This window comes from Acyrthosiphon pisum, chromosome X (genome assembly GCF_005508785.2).
Source record: "Acyrthosiphon pisum isolate AL4f chromosome X, pea_aphid_22Mar2018_4r6ur, whole genome shotgun sequence".
Classification (NCBI taxonomy): Eukaryota; Metazoa; Arthropoda; class Insecta; order Hemiptera; family Aphididae; genus Acyrthosiphon; species Acyrthosiphon pisum.
In genome coordinates this window covers 65,454,466-65,472,702 of record NC_042493.1, presented here as the reverse complement: position 1 = coordinate 65,472,702, position 18,237 = coordinate 65,454,466, and the positions used below count along the sequence as shown (strand labels likewise).

The window sequence follows — 18,237 nt, the reverse complement described above, 5'->3', positions numbered from 1 at the left end:
ACAAAATTATTGTTATTTGTTTTATACTATAATTTTATGAAAAAATGATCTCCACAAAAAGTGTGTTAAAAAAAAATCATGGGATGCATTTGCATATATGCAAATTATTTTAAAAAATACTGGGAATTTTCAATAACTTTTCAAAAGTACCAACTAGATCCAATTTGCTACCCTCAAGGCCTCAAAGTTGAAAATCAAAGCATTTTTTCTACTTTATACCGTGTAGGTATAGCACGGCTACACGCACACACACACACTACACAGACATATAAGATACAGTATCAAGCATAGACATATAAATAAATTTATTAATAAGTCTATGGTATCCAGTGTCATAAAGTATGTAGAATATCTGAATGCGAAACAATATCATTATTACGTACAATAATAGAATAATGTCAGATTAAATTTTGTTTTCATAATACCTAATAGTTCCTATATACCTATTATTATAATTTATAATAGTAATTAGTGAAAATATATTGCGTCTTACGATAAGACGCGAGCCGCATGAATCTATGGTTTGGCCACCTCTGAGCTTTGATAACATGCACTCATAGAATTCCAACATACATTTCAATAGTTATAGGTGTAAATCATAATTTTATAATATTATTTATCTCAAAATATTATCTAAATTCTTACGCAGGTATTCAAGTTGTTCTTTCTGAATAATGTTACGTTAAATATTTTGAACAATCCTTATATATACTCTGTGCAGCGAGAGAACACGACAAGTGCCAGCAAAATGGTATTTGCAACACCCTACTTATATACTTATGACTGAAGGGTAACCGGCTTTCATAGTAGGTGATGTGGGGCATACACAGAATCGGCGAGTTCTTTTGCTGAACAGAGTATAGTTAGAAATTATATTAAATTATTGTTTAAAATTTAAATATAAATTTCATTTTTTTTGTATGATGTGTTATTCTTGAGTACCTAATAAACTTTTGAAGTACCTACTGACAGCATTCATGTCTAGATCAGAACACTGCTATTTGTTAAAATTACCAACTTAAGCAATGTTATGCTTATGGTTATGGTGCAACGTTTGTTTACTAAGCACATAAAATCGTATTTTTTTTTTATCTTGGAGCAGAGGTTTTTAAACTTTTTTGTTTGTGGAGCTATTATGTTTCTAAGAAAATTCTACGGAGCCCCAAAAAATAGGAATTCTTATAAGATATAAATAACTCATGAAATATGATGCACAAATGATTTGCTTTTTAATTTGTTTCTTTATAATAATATAATCATAAATGGCATAAACAATAATTGCAATGTCACCTTCAGCCAACTCGCATCTATAGTAATGTTTTTTACTGTGAAACAAAATATACGTGGGTTATTATTAATAAAATAACACAACAAACAAAATATTATTTAGTATTTTAATTTAATTCAGATTTGTTTACATAGTATCTAGATTACTTCTGGCGCTCCACGGAAGGCAGTTTGAAAAGAACCGCTGTCTTAGAGAAAATCATCCATTGCAAAGATTATAAAGAATAATATATTTGAGGGTTTGACACGTAGGTTTTCATTCTATTATTATTTGAATATATATTCGAATTAGATTATAAAGTGGATGTCACTCTGCTGTACAGTAGGTTACAAGTGGCTCAGTGTATAATTGATTATATTAAACTTGAGTTCAATGATATAATATCATTGTATAAGAAAAACGATTCTGAGCGGAGACGGTTCGTCAGTTTGGATTTTTTATATTGTTATTATTAATTATTATAGCCTGTTAGTTGAATTTTAATATTATAATATTATTTTTTATACGTTGCTCTGGTGATAAACAAAGCGTTAGAAATTAAAATCCCATTTTTAGCCAGTTTTTGTAATTTGTCGGTTGTTTTTCCTGTGGCATTAAATAACTATTGAGAAAATCGAGAAATGACCTCTCTAAAGTACCATCTTGATCCAATTTACTAAAAGAAAAGGTACTATATGTTGAAATCGAAGCACCCCTTCTGGTAGTTATTTTGTATAACGGATGAAAAAAAAAAAAACCAAATACCATTGTAAAACCACTAGCTTCCTCGCTCTGCTCAGAATCTAAAAATAAATTGTTGAACATTTTAATAGCTATTAAATTGATTTGTGGCAATATTTATACTTAACAAAATTTATACTTCAAACGTATTATTCTTCATAATTTTATTTTATTCTAAGACTACTCAAATATAAAAAAAAAAGTGGTTTAGCATGAATGCATTTTATCTATGTAAACACGGGAGAAAAAACAAATATCGCATTGACATGCTCTTAATAAAAATATATATTTGATTTGTGTGATTCAATAGATATTTATTTCCAGCCTTAGTTACACTGCATAGTATTGATATAAACTTAAATACTGCTTTAATTCCTTAAAATCAAAGTTCTGATTTTAGAATTAAATTAGATAGTTTAGATAATTCAAAGAATAATAAATACAGAGTAAATATAAGGTTTGGCTATTTATTTATACTTATATACATGAATGAAACATTTTAAAAAAAGTTGCTTATAAAAATGACTACTTACAAAGATTTAGGAACAAGCAAGCAATACAGCTAATGCTTTAAGCCTAAATTTTTTTAAAAAAAGCAATACATTAAAAAAAATAATTGACTGCTTATGTTAAAGTATTCAATATTAATTAACTTAATTAAATCTGAACCTAAAAAATAAATTAATAATTATATAAATATAATGCTTTATATTAAAAAGAACTATAATACATTAATTGGTATAAATTATATTAATTGGAATTACATTGAAGAAATAGTTATGCCTATCTTAAAAAAAGTTATCAGTCAGTTTTACGTATTTTGCGCCTATTCCTCAATAAAGGTTCATTTTCAGTTGGTTCATCGCTAGCTTGATCATCCAATAATTCGTCTTTAACAAGTTCATCATCATCGTCCTGAAATAATATTATGTTTTATTAGTTTTAATAATAGCCAGATAGGAAATAAACAAAACAATTTTAAGTTATTACTAACCGATTCTTGACCACTATCGCTGTTTTCGTCTTTTCCATCTTTAACTGGCATTTTATGGTGGCTTGGAGGATAAACTAAATCAATAATGCAGACCAATACCTAAAAGTAATTCAAATGAATATTATACATTTGATTAAGTAAAATACTATAAACTATTAATCTGATTATAGGTTACTATCACCTTTATATCTATTTTAATGGGAATAAATGTTTAAAGATACATAAATAAGTTTACTGAAAAAATAGCAGAAGAAAAAGTAACTATCTCATGACGTATCTAAATAAATCTTACAAAAATAACTCATTAATGCCAATTGTATTGCTAAAACTTTAGCAAACATGCTTTAATCATTGAAGTGTGACCTTGGAGCAGTTAACAAGATAATATCATTCAATTAAAGAAAACCATTATCATATCCTACATAAAAATCTCCTAATCTCCATATTGATTTGTCTAAATATTGTCTCAAAACAATTTAAGCATCACTTAAATTCACAAGTTATATTATTTTAAAAGTTGAATACAAAGTCAAATAACAATAAAATATAAAATCGATGTAATTTTATCAAAAATATTATTCTTTATCTTTATTTGTAATGGGTGATTTTATTCTAAGATTAATTAAAAACATAAAAAAAAATTAAATTCTGTGTAAATGCATTTAGTCTATGTTGCGCGTGGGCCAGAGAGAAAAAATAAATAGTACGCTGACATTCTCTTAAAGTAAAACACGCTTCAACTAACAAACACAACAAACTTTATAAAACAACTTACAAAATAAATATGTATAGATATTAGATAGTAATTTTTTTTTTAATATTGTGTGGAGTAAAACCAGGATAGTCCTTTTTATAAATTTAAGAAGTAACAAAATCCAAAAATAAATAAACAAAATTGTATACTTACTAAACCAAGTATGGCACCAATAAATATGGTTGCTATTGCAAATATCAAGTATGATCCCCAAGTTGGAAGTCCGTACTCAGCCATCAGAGTTGAATGTAAAATCTAAACAAAAACAAATAATTAAAATATTAATTTTGTTAGTTAATTTAATCATAAAAATAGCTTGATACTTACCCTAACTTTTTGTGAGAGTTTAAAAAATTGAGCAACTAGAGACATTTGAATTGAATTAGGGGATTTCCACGATGAAATTGATTCTATTTGTTCCCATTTTCGTTCTTTTATAAACGATACCATTGAATCCTTATCACGGCCCATTTTATAATATCTGAATACACCATTCTTAACACTATAATAAGAAAACATTTTAAATTATTACTAGATAAAAATTAGTTGTGTATTTAAGGTAAATAAATTAAAATATTGAATAATATATCTCACTGAAAAATGGTAGGTAATGTTGTAACAATAAAACGTCCAGTAAGTCCTGGTGATATTGTAATATCTGTGCTTGCAACTGAAACGGATGAATGACTTTCACTCCATTTTGCAAATTCTCTCCATTCTGGTTCAAGTGACTTACAAGCAGGACACCAAGGAGCATAGCTAAAATAAAATAAATATTTTAAAATATTGGTATTTTATTTATTTAATTTGTATGGCTGGTATACAAATCAACACAATTTAGGCCACAATATAAAAAAAAAATATAAATAAAAATATAAAAATGTAAATAATTAAAATATTGGTACTTATATAATTTATTACCCAATTAAATTTAAAATAGATTGTATCATATAAATTTAAAAAAAAATAAATTATTATAGACAAGTACATAATATGATATAAGATTCCTTAAATTAATTCACTCAATACTGTTGGCACCCAGTAAGGCAGTAAAATAAATATCTTAAAATATTGATAAATACTGTAGGTACCTATTAGGTGTTATACCTAAAAATTGTTTTAGAATAATAATAATTATTTATTACATATAAATAATATAATATTATATTATATTTACAAATTAAAACTTACTTAAGTAGCATAGGTTATAAATGTAAAGCTTGAGAGTTATTTATATTTGAATACTTGATCTTTGGAACCAGTTATAATAATACTTGAAACATTATATGTAATTAAGTTACTACTAGATATAAAACGTTGCAACTAAAATATTGTAAAAATAAGTAAAAAGGAACTGTATATTAAATTTTAATTAAATAAATTAAAAGTAGATATAATAATATTAACTAACTATATAAAAATAGATTATTATTTATACTTTTATGTTATTTTTAACTAATTTATGCGGTTCGTGGGAATTTGAATTTAGATTTTTTAAATATGAGGCCAATTAAAACACATTTTTTTAAACATGAAAGTCAAGGATGCAAATACATGCACAAATATATATATACGTACTATGAAGTTATAAATTATAATTATCTTATGTTACATAATAACATATAATTTATGATGCTTTTAAATTATTTATCATGAGGTTAAACAATAACATAATTAGCTATTTGTACCTACAATATGGTATAACAGAACAAAAAAATGTATAGGTACTAGTTTTGATAGTTACATATTGATGAATTATGAACCTTATCTAGTTAGTACTTTTTTTTTAAAATTATCATATTATATGATTTATACTTGTATTATTTTTTTGTAAAATTACTATATTTTTTATTTAGATAAACTAAAGTAGAGATGAACTTGAGCAATAACTTTGAAGATGTAATTGCTTACACTTTACACATAGAATAATGAAGAACAATTTGAAACAATTTAAGACATTATAAATTATAATGAATTATTGATTTCAAATGTACAATGATAGTGAATAATATAACTATACAATTTTCATACAGACTGCGCCTTTATTGAATGTCTATCATAAAAAATTATGTAAAATTACTTAAATTTATTAAACCTTGTAACAAATGTTGTTCTTAAAAATTCCAATAGGTAAATTATGTCGATTTACACAAACCTATAGTTATCACTTATCAATATAACATTAAATATAGATATTGGTTCAGCAGTTCATATCATAAACTAATTTTATTTAGCCTCCCTAAAAATAGAAAATTGTTTTTATATCCCTATACCTGTAAATAGTATAGAATAAAATTGGAAAATTAATTTAATATTTAGGTATTTTATCCTTTAACATTTTAAAGGATAAAAGTAAATCCAACAACAAAATATTGTGTATACAATGGGATACAATATTACATCACTTTTCCTGTTAATCCACACACAGTTTGGGAATTACTGTACTAATATACGAGATTTCCTATTACAAACCTTCTTAATTGAAGTTAAAATGTAAGACAACACAGGGATGACATATAGGGTGGGGCAGTGCAACGGACATATTTAATATAAAACGTTAGCCGGGCCTGGTTAACTTGAATTTGAAGGGACCGTCCAAAAAGTTACCCGAGCATATAGTGAGAAAAACGTTATGTATGTAATGTTAGGTATGAATAAATTAATATAATTTTTTAAATGTTTAAACTTCTTAATTCATACACGGGAAACTAATTCTGCAAAAAGAACATGTTTTATTTAATATTAAAGGTAATTTTGTTATTATTTACCTAAATATTTTCAACTTTGGCTACCTATCACAAAAATCATGGTATTTATTATAATATACGTATAATCTATGTAGCCAGAGAGAACATGCTGATTTTGGGCATCCCCACATGACACCCTGCAATAAGACCGGTTCCACTATGGAAGGGTGTCGTGTGGGGATATGCAGAATCGACGTGTTCTCTCGCTGGAAAGAGTGTATTGAGGTATTCGTTTACTACGTATTTAAAAATGTATAGGTATTAATGATATGATAAGACTAATTGTATGGTTTCTTAACAATAAGAAAAATATGCAAATGCATTAAAGTCTTTGTTCTACTCGTTGTTCTATTAATATAATGTATGATTAATAACTAAGTACTTACTAATACAATTTATGAGTGTAAAGAAATTTTTAAAATTTCATAGTAAATATATTATATGCATACTAGTTTATCATTAGATACAAAATAAACTGAATTTGTCCAATACCTAATTTATTATGTTTGTGAAAGTCTTGATTATCGTTCATACAACGTACAATGTTGCGGGGAATTAAAAATCAAACGGGTAAAATTAAAATGATACCATCTCAACCACTCGTTACAGTGTACATAATGTCCACTTTGTCGCTACAATGTATCGCGTCGCCCACGGCCACATGTCTCTGCATAGCACGTCATGAGAATAATTGTTTTTTTCCCACACCCACTACCACACACACTCGTCGATCTCAACAGTATGGCGTTCTCCGGATAATATCTACCGGTACAGACACCGAAGACGATAATATTTTCTTACCACTGAAAACCACATTGCCTACGTACGACGAAATACTTACAACAACACCATCCACTCGTCGGTTAGCACGTTCGTCCAGTTGTTCTCGTCCAGTTCCAACGAATGATGATCTCCGTTTCCGGCGTCTACGACATTGGCGTCTGCGGCCAACAGACACAGTGACCCGATGGCCACCAAGAGTATCGCACACAGAGGCTTGGACATGTTATCGACGTGGAATGCGTTGGCTGAAATACTACGTCTGCCGTTTGCGTGGGGTGTGACGGCGGTTCGGATTACGCGTGTTTCGTACAGGCGCGAACAAAGGGAACAGCGAAGAAACAGTTTTTTATTTACTCGAGACAACGATCGACGCGGTTTTGTCGGCAAACAGCGGACAGTCGACGAGTCGTTGGGGGGAAAAAACAAACGATGAACGTCGGGGGAGGGGTAAAAATTGAAACTGACGAAACGAAAAAAGTCCACCGGTACGTACACGGTGACGAATGAATTCCGAATTGTGTATTAAACACCCGTGACTTGTCGACTGTTGAGTAAACAACGACAACAACAATAGTCAATACGATATTACAATATTGCAGACGAAGGGAAAAACCACTACCGCGAGGTGTGCATCACCAACGTACGAATATTGCGCGCGCGCTGCGATAAACACTACCAAACAGTAAACAGTGAATACTGAACAGACAACGATGACCAGACGTGTTGTACACGAATCACGGGCGGCGTCGGCGCGGCGGTGGGTAAACGACATTCGCACCACCCGACGACGCCAGACGTCCACCATGATTTTAAAGGTCATTTTAACACTGTCATGGTCACCACTGTAATATTATGAATATTATTATATTGGAGGACGCCTACTCGCAGTGCTACGACTACAACTTACTCTAACGAGGCGATATTATTGTAATACACAACTATTGCTACACTACTACTACTACCATCACTACTAATACTACTAGTTATTACTACTACAGAGTGTCTACCTCGGCTCAACAATTTACTCTTTTAGTGCCTACTACCTACTACTACAACTACTACAACTGTTAACTGCTACTGCCTAGTACCTATTACTACTGTGTGTGCCTTCTACAATACTAGACACTATACTAGTGTAGTAAAGTGTAGGTACTGTGTATTATTTACTAGGGACTAGTAGATGTAATATAATATCAAGAATCTCCAAGGGTTTAATTAAGGGGGTGACGAGGGGGATAGCCCCCCCCCCCCTGAACCTTTATAATATGTATATACCACTCACAACTGTGCTAGAAAATTTAGTATTTTGTGTATAAAAATGTCTATCACCCCCCTACCAAGACAAATTCCTAATTACCACAATGAGGCTCTCTACTGTTTACTATCCATCACCCATGGGAGGATACTGGATAGACCTACTGGGAAGCCGATATTTTCCGGCCTTCCGGGTGGGCCCCGTCTGTATTTAAATACATTTAGGGTAGGTACTCTTCATCTTTTGATTAGAATACTTAATAGGTTTTGATGCGACTATGCAAGGGCCCTTCTTAAAATTTCCCATTAGGCTAAAAATGGCCTATCCGCTGATGTAACTATCATAATATTACCAATATAGTCCTATAAACTAAGTTAGGTATAGTTTAACTATATGTACCTAGTCTAAAGCTAACTGTTTTACTTATATAGTTATGTTAATATGTTATAGTTGTATGACTATACTACTAGGCAGTGGCCAGTGGCGTAGTATGATACTTGGGGGTCCTAGCAGCTACAGAAGTTGGAGGCCCTCGTAAACACAGAAATAAAATTATTAAATACCTAGATAGAAATATTTTATTAATTTTTAACTACAAAATCATTTTTTTAATTTTAAATTTGATTCTTTTGTCAAAATTAAAAATTTAAATGTTTGTACAAAAAAATTGTGCCTATGTATTTTTAATATTTTTTAACTGCTATAGTAACAATATATCAGGAGCCTTGTATTCTATTTTCACAGTTTTTGATACAGCGAATAAAATTGTGTTGATATTTATAGAAAAAAAAAACTATTTACAAATTTAAACTTTAAATAATTGTTCGTAAACATCTCAAAACAAGTCAAAATATTTTCAAAATTGTACGGTTGTCTAGAAAATAAGAATGTAAACATTCAGTGAAATTTTCAAGTATCTACAGTAATTCGTTTTTAAATTACAACAAAATAAGAAAATTGCCACATTGTAAATCGAGTGAATATCTAATGATGTTGTTAAAATATAAGCTTCAACCGCTCATAAGTATTTAATTTGAGTTTCTTATAGAATTTTTTTTTTATTAATAAAGGTAGACAAACTTATGAGGAATCTTGTATTACATTTTCATGTCTTAGATTTAAAAAGAAATTTTTTTATGAATTTCTAACTCAAAATAATTTGCACATTTTCGTCTTTTTTACGTATTTTGCAAAATTTGATTTTTAAATGCGTATAAAGAAAATTGTGACTATGGATTTTTAATATTTTTCAAATATTATTCTAACAATATTTATATGTATATTAGGAGCATTGCATTAAATTTTCAAGCTTTTTTACCCAACAAAATAAATTTTATTGACAATCATAGAAAAAAAAACATCCAAAAATGTTTACTAAGTATTTTTGACACATTTTGTTTTGCCGTAAGTATCTTCAACTAATGAGGAACCTATTATGTACCTATTACATTTTCAAAGTTAGTTATGAATTTATGATTTTTCAGACATTTATCAAAGTTCCGATTAAATGCACAATATTTTGTACTTTAAAATTCATAAAAATGTTATTTTATCATCTATTAGGTTTGAAAATTTGATACAAATGATTATTTTACTGGAAATTAAAAAAAAAAGTTTATCGTAAATAAATTATTACAAATGTAGGTATAATAAGTAATAACATAATGTTGAGGATATATTATTTTATATATCGCTTGATAATATAACTAATAAACACATAAACACAGATGTAGCAGACAGCAGCCTGTAACCTAACCCTTGTAGGGCTGTAGGTGTCTGATTTGGTAACGTAGGTACTAGGTAGGTATACAATTTATATAGGTAGGCGGTTAGTGATATATAGCTGGCGTGCGGTCAGGATATAATATTATACTACACATAATATAATATTATTATACTTAGTCATAGTGCCTCTGAGCGCAAAACATCGCACTATACTAGTACAGAATACCGTGGCGAAATAATATGGAACATGTATATTATAATAAATGACATGATACAATTTATAACGCGCTAGAGCCGTCGCCGTCACAGTTGACGGCCGATCGCGACGTGCCGACTTCCAACCGTAACTATATTGTTGTTTTGGTTATTACAATATTACTTATAACTTATCACAATACGACTGTATAGGTGGTCTATGTCCAGCTATGTATTGAGGTCCGTGTGCGTAGCCTATAGTATAAAGTGTACTGTAGTGTACTATCTATACATTCTATAGTCTATACATGATTACATGAACGTGTTTTTCACAATCGCCATGAACCGCGAAACTAAGAGTACAAAATAATACAAAATACATGATTAAATAGTAGTATACCTACGGCCAATCGCTGCACCTATAATCTATATATAATAAAAATGAATGTCCACTGCCGTTTTGGTCTGAAATGAACTTGAAAAATAAAGGCACTTGTGTGAGTGATCGACTTTAAATTTGACATCTCAGGGTGATTGTGTAATATGATCATACCTACGAATCACTCTGGATGCATTTATGGATCTACTAGATCACCTGGAGTGGTATTTTAAATTGTCTTTGTACGTGATATTTTACGCTAAGTACAAAAAAAAAAAATTTTGAAGAATTTTTACGCAAAATTGGATTTCGATAAAATCGATTTTGGTTTTTGGTGTAACTCTATAACAAATGAACGTATATACATGGCATTTTCACTAGTTGTTTATATTCGCATTTTCTATTCATTACAGTTATCTTCCGAACAATAACATTCTTCCCAAAAGCCTCCATTCAATTCAACTCCCCAGTTGCATACACCAGTCACACCAGTATCTGAAACCAATCCACAACGGCGGATCACATTTCTCCAACGACCATCCGCTGATATTAAAAACAATAAAATATAATTAACATAATGCACTAATATTAGAATACTATAGGTACAAATATGTTGATGATTTTGATCAAATCAATTATTAGACACTTTTGACTCACTTATATATCCTCGGGGGCCTTGTTTGGTTACTTTAACACAAAATGTGCCAGGCGTATGAGATTCATCACTAGTGCATTCTACCGAGACATGACGATCTTTGTCGAATTTTCCGTAAGCACCACAACTATCAGATCCTTCTGGGTCACTATTTGTAGAACACTGGTAGCATTTGATTCCACTTACTAAACACGACAAGTTTAGAATTAATAATATTGTTATGTAATGACGTAACAAAAGACAGCCACATATTTTAGACATAAAATTACCTTTATGCAAGAATGATAAACCTAAAACTAATACAAAACAAAAAAGTATAGTGGACTTCATCATAACGAAAATAAAAACTAGAGCTACTCGGTGACAAAATAAATATAGATAATTCAACGAAAATTACGTTTTTAAAAATTTTAAGCTATTTAATGGTAAATAGTGAATACTAAATAGTAATTCAAAGGGAAATTTGATAATTATGACGACAAATGCAAAATGATAATTAGTAAAATATAAACAAAAAAACCAGGGGTGCTCAGTGTGAAATATGTATATAAGACAGAAGTTAGAACCACGAACTAAAGTGTAATAATAATATAATATATTGTAATATATTTGTAAATTTAATTTAATATTTAAAAGTTAATGAACTTTAAAATAAATTAATATTTCGTGTTAAAAGAAAGTTAATAAAACAACTATAACATTATCATAATAGTAATTGTTTATTGAAAAAAAAAATTGAATAATTTTTTATTCTATAATATAGGTAGGCAGGTATCATAGGTACCTATTATTCATAAAGTAAAAAATTATTTTTAATTCAATAATAGTATTTTTGATTAAAAACTAGCTTTAAGTGAAACTCGGGGGCCCGTTGTACTCACCGTGAGTGGGTACCGATTTTGGTACTCGTTTGAATTATAAAAGTTGCGACCATAAAGTTGTAAGACGAAAGTATAGGATTTGTGATAAGGATTAGTGATATGGATTGGAGATAAGGCTTAGCCCTTTGGCGGGAATGTTCAAAAGTTTGAGTGTCTAGCATAGCACTAGCATCTCCAGGTGTTTGTCCGCTGCTTTTGGTTGTTCAAATTGTTAAAAAGTGTAGTCGATATGTGTATTTGATACAGCTACCAGTCATCAAATAACATAGATAGGCAATCCAACTGCGTCAGACAATATGAGAAGCGACGAAGCGTATATCATCAGGTCTGTAATCCACCTGCGGTGGATAATCACTCGATTTCTCATGTAGCGATATTGTTATTTTCTTGTAATTCAAAAACCAATAACTGTAGATAGATGACAATTTCACTGAATGTTTATATTTTCTATACACCATAACATTTTGAAAATATTTTGACTCTTTTTGAGCTGTTTAAGGATATTTTCAGTTTTTTAGTTTTTTTTTCTATACATATCAATAAAATTGTATTTGTTGGGTAAAAAAGCGTGAAAATTTAATACAAGGCTCCTGATATATTATTGTTACAAAAGCAGTTGAAAAATATTAAAAATACCTACTCACAATTTTTATAAGCATTTAAAGATCGATTTTTGACAACATTTATCAAATTTAAAAATGATTTTATAGTTAAAAGTTTATAAAATGTTTAACTTTTATAGCTAAGGATTTAAAACTTAGTACAAGGTTCCACGTAAGCAGGCTATACTGTATCCAAAAAAATCTTAAAAATATAAAAAAAAAACAGTTTTTTTTTTTTAGTCATTTTGTGTTCGAATTTGGAGGAAATTACATATTAAATAACCAAGAATAACGATTTTAGTTATTTTGTTGTAATTTTTTAATTTTAATTCAACTTAACGGGTACAGTATTTATAATAAGAATTAACAATATAAATATAATATAAAATATCTACACTGAAAAACCGTCAAAATAATATCTAAATATTTTAGAAACATATAATTTTTACTACTATATTTTCAACATTTTTGTTTAATACATTAATACCTAGTAATTAGGATAGTACATTGTATACCTACTAGCTATAAAGTGCTAATGAATGTTAGTGATTCCTAGAGGCTAGAGATGACTCATATGCGTTTAGCGTGATTAATGTGTAATTTAAATACAATTATCCTTTTAATACTATTCTATCGGTGTGTTTCGAATCAAAATTCTTTTTCGGAATTAATTGGGATAAGCCTTCATACGGTATATTTATATATGTATTATGTATACATTAAACATAATAATAATTAGCTACAAATAGCTAGAATATTTTACACTAAAAGAGAAAAAAAACAACATTTATCAAAATAAAAAAAAAACCTGAAAATTACATTTTAAAGTAAATGTTTTTAGAATATTGTAAAATGAATTATTACCATCTAACATCAAATTAATATTAGATAAATACAGTATAATAATAGGCTTATATATATATTTAATATTTATGGGTGTTAACTTTCACATAATAATGAATAATATATGTACCGACGCTTGACGCTTAACGTTTAAAATGGAGTAACTCCGGACTGAATTTACTATTTTTTGAATTTCCAAAATGAAGGGAAGGCACCTAATACCTATTGTACTTTGTTTTTATACTTTTTTGACGTAACTTTTGAATAATTTCTAGATTTTTATTTTTTCTAAGAGCAAAGCCGGATTATTCTGAAAATTTCAGCTAATACATATAAAAATAAATACCTACGTGTCAACATAAATATTACGCGTTCATAATATATTGTATATATCAATATATGGATATAGTTTTAGCAAATTAAAAATAAAATATAAACCATGTATGAGTACGCAGGTTTAAGTGCATCATCCGGTTACAAATTATACAAATTTAAAAATTTAGTTTAATTTAAATTTGTGTATAGTACATTATATGATGTGAAATAAATATTTATCGATTATTATATTTAACTATTAATTTCTTCTTGTTTGTTAATTCATCTTGGCCTTCAGGCTTCAAGTTTCTGTTATAAATCATAATATAGGCATATATTATATAAGTAATACCTATAGATGCCGCTGTATTATATACATTGTCATTATTGATCATTGTCACCTTAGAACAAAAATGATATGAAATAATATATAGGTATCCCATTTAAAATCGATTGGCGTATTTATTAGTGTATTATTATATATACCTACGATATACATATCCCACCAATTAGACACGTCTCCTATTGTGTAGTAAAATTATACACATATATAGTTACCTTTGGAATTCGGACTACAGGAAATTGTATTAAGAACCTGAAAAAGATATAGGATATAGGTGGTATCTACAAGTTACAAACAAATAAACACAATTTAAAAATAAAAAAAATGCTCTGTTGTAGTACAGTAGGTTACAAGTGGGTTACTGTAATGAATTCAATTCAAAACGATTCTGAGCGGAGACGGTCAGCCTATGATATATTACTAAGTATATGTTTTGATAATATTACTGCGAATAGAGTATAATATTATTTACTTATTTACGTAGAACCTTGTTTTAAGTGTTCAATCCTTAGCTATAAAAGTTGAACATTTTTGCATATGCATCAACTAGATTCTGAAGTTGAAAATTGAAGCATTATTTCGACTACTTAACGTGTACACTGTACACAGACATAAATAAATATAACAAAAGTTAAAAACATACATCATTGTTAAATCAATACATTCATTGCTCCGCTCAGAAACAAAAAGGTGGACAAATGTCAAATAAATACCGCTCTGATAATCTGATGTATATTAGTTGTCGTGTTGGTAATTGTAATGGATGTGTTAAAATGAATTCAATGATATAAAATAATTGTAGGTATGTACTATGTATACGAAAAACGATTTTGAGCGAATACTACGTTTTGTCAGCTTATATTATACAAATTAGGTATATTTTATTTTATTAATTCTATTAAAGTATTAAGTAATTTATTTTACTATTTCTAAAACAGTACCTATAGTTTAAATTCATTATTTCCGAAAACATTTCATTTGCAGATATACTTTATAAATTTCAAGTAATCACGAATAATCGTTATTATTCATTTAAATATTTAATTTCGTTCAAATTATAACTTAAAGATATATCTATTAAAAAAAACTACGTTTATATATATATTTTTAGAGTTTTTCTGTTACGGACTACATGAAATACTTTATAAGAAACCTTGTTTAAAATATTCAATCCTTTGCTATCTCCTTATAGTTTTATAAAAACTGAACATTTTATACATTTGAATGACTGATGAATGTTGTTAAAATTTAAACTTAAGACTAAGGGACGCCCGCATGTCTCCGTCTTATACAAGAGCTTATATAATAGCTTAAAACGAGTCAAAATATTATAAAAATTCTATGGTGTATATAATATACTAATATATACATTTAGTGAACATTTCATGTATCTACGGTTATTTAGAGTTACACTAAAAAGTAAAAATTAAAAAACATGATTTTGTCAAAAACTGATTTTAAGTAAAAATACCCTTTTTTCTTAATTTTTTTTTGGTTTTCTCGACTCTATTGAAAACTTCTGGGAATTTTTTACTTTTACCCCTCCAAAGTACTAACTAGATTAGCTTTCCTACCAGAAAAGATGCTGAAGTAGATAATCGAAACATTTTTACTGTCTCAAGAGGACGTGATGACACATACAAAAATAAAATAAACAAACACACATCATATTGTTAAGAGGACTCTACACTCGCATGTGTTGTCTCCGTCTTACATATGTACAACATACCAAAAACTGTTTTGCGCGGGACAACTTTTATCTTTCTGTGTTTGTAGTAGTGACTCCAAAATTTCTGAACATATAGGGTGGAAAATGATCTATGCAACAGCGTGCCCATATTTTAGATAACATAAATACAATAAAAGTTATTTGGTATTTTGGTTCTAAACATTTTGTTTTTTTTGTTTTTTTTATTTGCTTATAAAAAATTATTGGATAGTGCTATTAAAAAAAGAGCACGCTGTTGCACAGATAAATTTCTTCTTAACGTGTTGTGAAAATTTGGTAGCTCTATAACAAATATGGTGCTAGAAAAGTTGTCCCGCGCAAAACAGTTTTTGCCATGTCGTATATTTGTAAGACGGAGACAACGTATGCGGGTGTAGCGTCCTCTTAAATCAATACATTCATTGATCCGCTCGGCGCTCATAATATAAACTGTAAAATGTTTAAATAGGCACGAATAGGAGGGGGGCTTTAGGGGCTAAGCCCCCTCAAAAATATCCATAGCCCCCCAAACATTTCCTACATTTTATTTAAAACGTATTCAATATTATCAAAGTAAGGCTTTAGCCCCCCTCCCCAAATCCCAAACGCTATTTGCGCATATGAATTATTAATATTACTAGTTTAATAATATTTAATTATAATAATATTGTAATTTATAATAGTTTTATGCAAATCATGATCTGATGATTATTATCTATGGGCACCTGGCTACACGATAACAGTGATACGCGTTATCTGGTGCACATGTTCGGAAGAAATTCTAAAAGCTACAACTTATCACTAACTTCTCGACTGTCGATATTAATTTTTGATATTCACATAATATCTACATTTTATCTTTGACTGTTCTTTGATTCTATATGAATAATAAGAACAATTCAGACTGAAGTCAGTATTTCCTACTTTTCAAAGGCTCCAGTCTAAGGTTTTTTCATTTTGGTTCACTTTTCCAGTGGCGTGAGCAATCATTTATTCTAGACTTACAAACATCCACCGTACAGTGCTTGCAGTTATTCAGGTAATTTATTTAAACCACCCACTGTGTTCCGTATTAAGACTCATTCGTTTTGTAGCTATTTTAAAGTATTGTTCCAGAACATCGCATAACTGTAATATGTTTGTTTTAGTAATACGAGTAGTTTCGAGACATGTAGGTAGTAGTTTTTTTTTATCTTAGGTTGATCTTTATCATATTGTGTTTGGGTCAGCAATGGCTTGTCTGTAAATCAAATTGATATAAATTTCCTTAACCATTAATTATAATGGAAATATCTATAGTTAAATCAAACAGTTTGATTAAAATCATACATACTTTAAGTATACCTATTGGCTTTTGTTAAATAATATTGTATTTACTTCCTTATTAATTTAATGTATTTATTTCTAAGTAAAATCCATTAATTATTTATCTGTATTGTAAAGTACCTATAGGGATATATGTATATTCAATTGATAATAATATTATATTATAGCTCAACCATGGTAGAAATATAAGCAATAATCTTAACATAAATCCAAAGCAACTGTACACAATTTATGTATAGAAAATTACTAATATTTCATACACGGTCCATATAATAATATGTTGTTTATTATTAACAATATAAATACCGTATATCCGCGAAAACTGGGTACACTCCATAACTCAGTTATTACAACAAATTTGGCGACGAAGATGGTGAAAACCAAAACCGAAAATTCAGAAACAAGTACGTCAAACATTGCATCTGGTAATAACTCGGGAAATAATATGGCGGCATATATTGGACTTAACCACATGTCATTTGATCACTGTTCCAGTGAATGGAAAACTTTTAAATTAAAGTGAAAGCCATTTTAATAACTGCGCTAAGTGACGAAACGTTGTCCTTACTCGCAAGTTTATGTGTGCTGTTGGACATTGAAGCAAAATCATTCAATGATCTAATCAAATTATTAGATGCACATTTCACGCCTGTAAAATCGTATTTTTCTGCCAGACATGAATTTTACAGAGCGGAGAAAAATCCTATGGAAACGGTTGCAGAAT

The 18,237-nt window shown here is 29.0% G+C and overlaps 3 protein-coding genes across 4 annotated transcripts in view; 1 reads left to right on the top strand and 2 right to left on the bottom strand.

The window, feature by feature from the left end:
- Positions 1-18,237, top strand: part of LOC100162225 (elongation factor Ts, mitochondrial) — a 33,007-nt gene that overhangs the window by 11,476 nt on the left and 3,294 nt on the right. The window contains exon 1 of one of the 2 annotated variants that reach the window (XM_001949563.5): positions 16,949-17,226. The exons of the other annotated variant lie outside the window; for it this stretch is intronic. The gene's annotated coding sequence lies outside the window, so the exon portion shown is untranslated. Of the gene's footprint in view, positions 1-16,948; positions 17,227-18,237 lie in introns of those variants that run through there. 2 annotated transcript variants of the gene reach the window in all.
- On the bottom strand, positions 2,456-7,697 carry LOC100164296 (thioredoxin-related transmembrane protein 1-like). The gene is given in 6 exon segments (NM_001162712.2): positions 2,456-2,923; positions 3,003-3,101; positions 3,910-4,011; positions 4,084-4,258; positions 4,351-4,515; positions 7,345-7,697. Coding segments are annotated over 6 exon segments (819 nt in total). The 5' UTR covers positions 7,509-7,697; the 3' UTR covers positions 2,456-2,809.
- Positions 11,203-11,889, bottom strand: LOC100160183. The gene is made up of 3 exons (XM_001948544.5): positions 11,765-11,889; positions 11,498-11,680; positions 11,203-11,383 (listed from the first exon to the last, which is right to left on the bottom strand). The coding sequence occupies exons 1-3, from the start codon at positions 11,826-11,828 to the stop codon at positions 11,241-11,243; spliced, it is 390 nt and encodes a 129-aa protein (XP_001948579.2). The 5' UTR covers positions 11,829-11,889; the 3' UTR covers positions 11,203-11,240.

Excerpts from the sequence above, each read along its gene's own strand:
- LOC100160183 (XM_001948544.5), bottom strand. The coding sequence starts at position 11,828 with ATGATGAAGTCCACTATACTTTTTTGTTTTGTATTAGTTTTAGGTTTA. Across the intron at positions 11,681-11,764 it reads TTTATCATTCTTGCATAAAG|TAAGTGGAATCAAATGCTAC; the intron begins GTAATTTTATGT and ends TGTCGTGTTTAG. Across the intron at positions 11,384-11,497 it reads AGGCCCCCGAGGATATATAA|CGGATGGTCGTTGGAGAAAT; the intron begins GTGAGTCAAAAG and ends TTTTAATATCAG.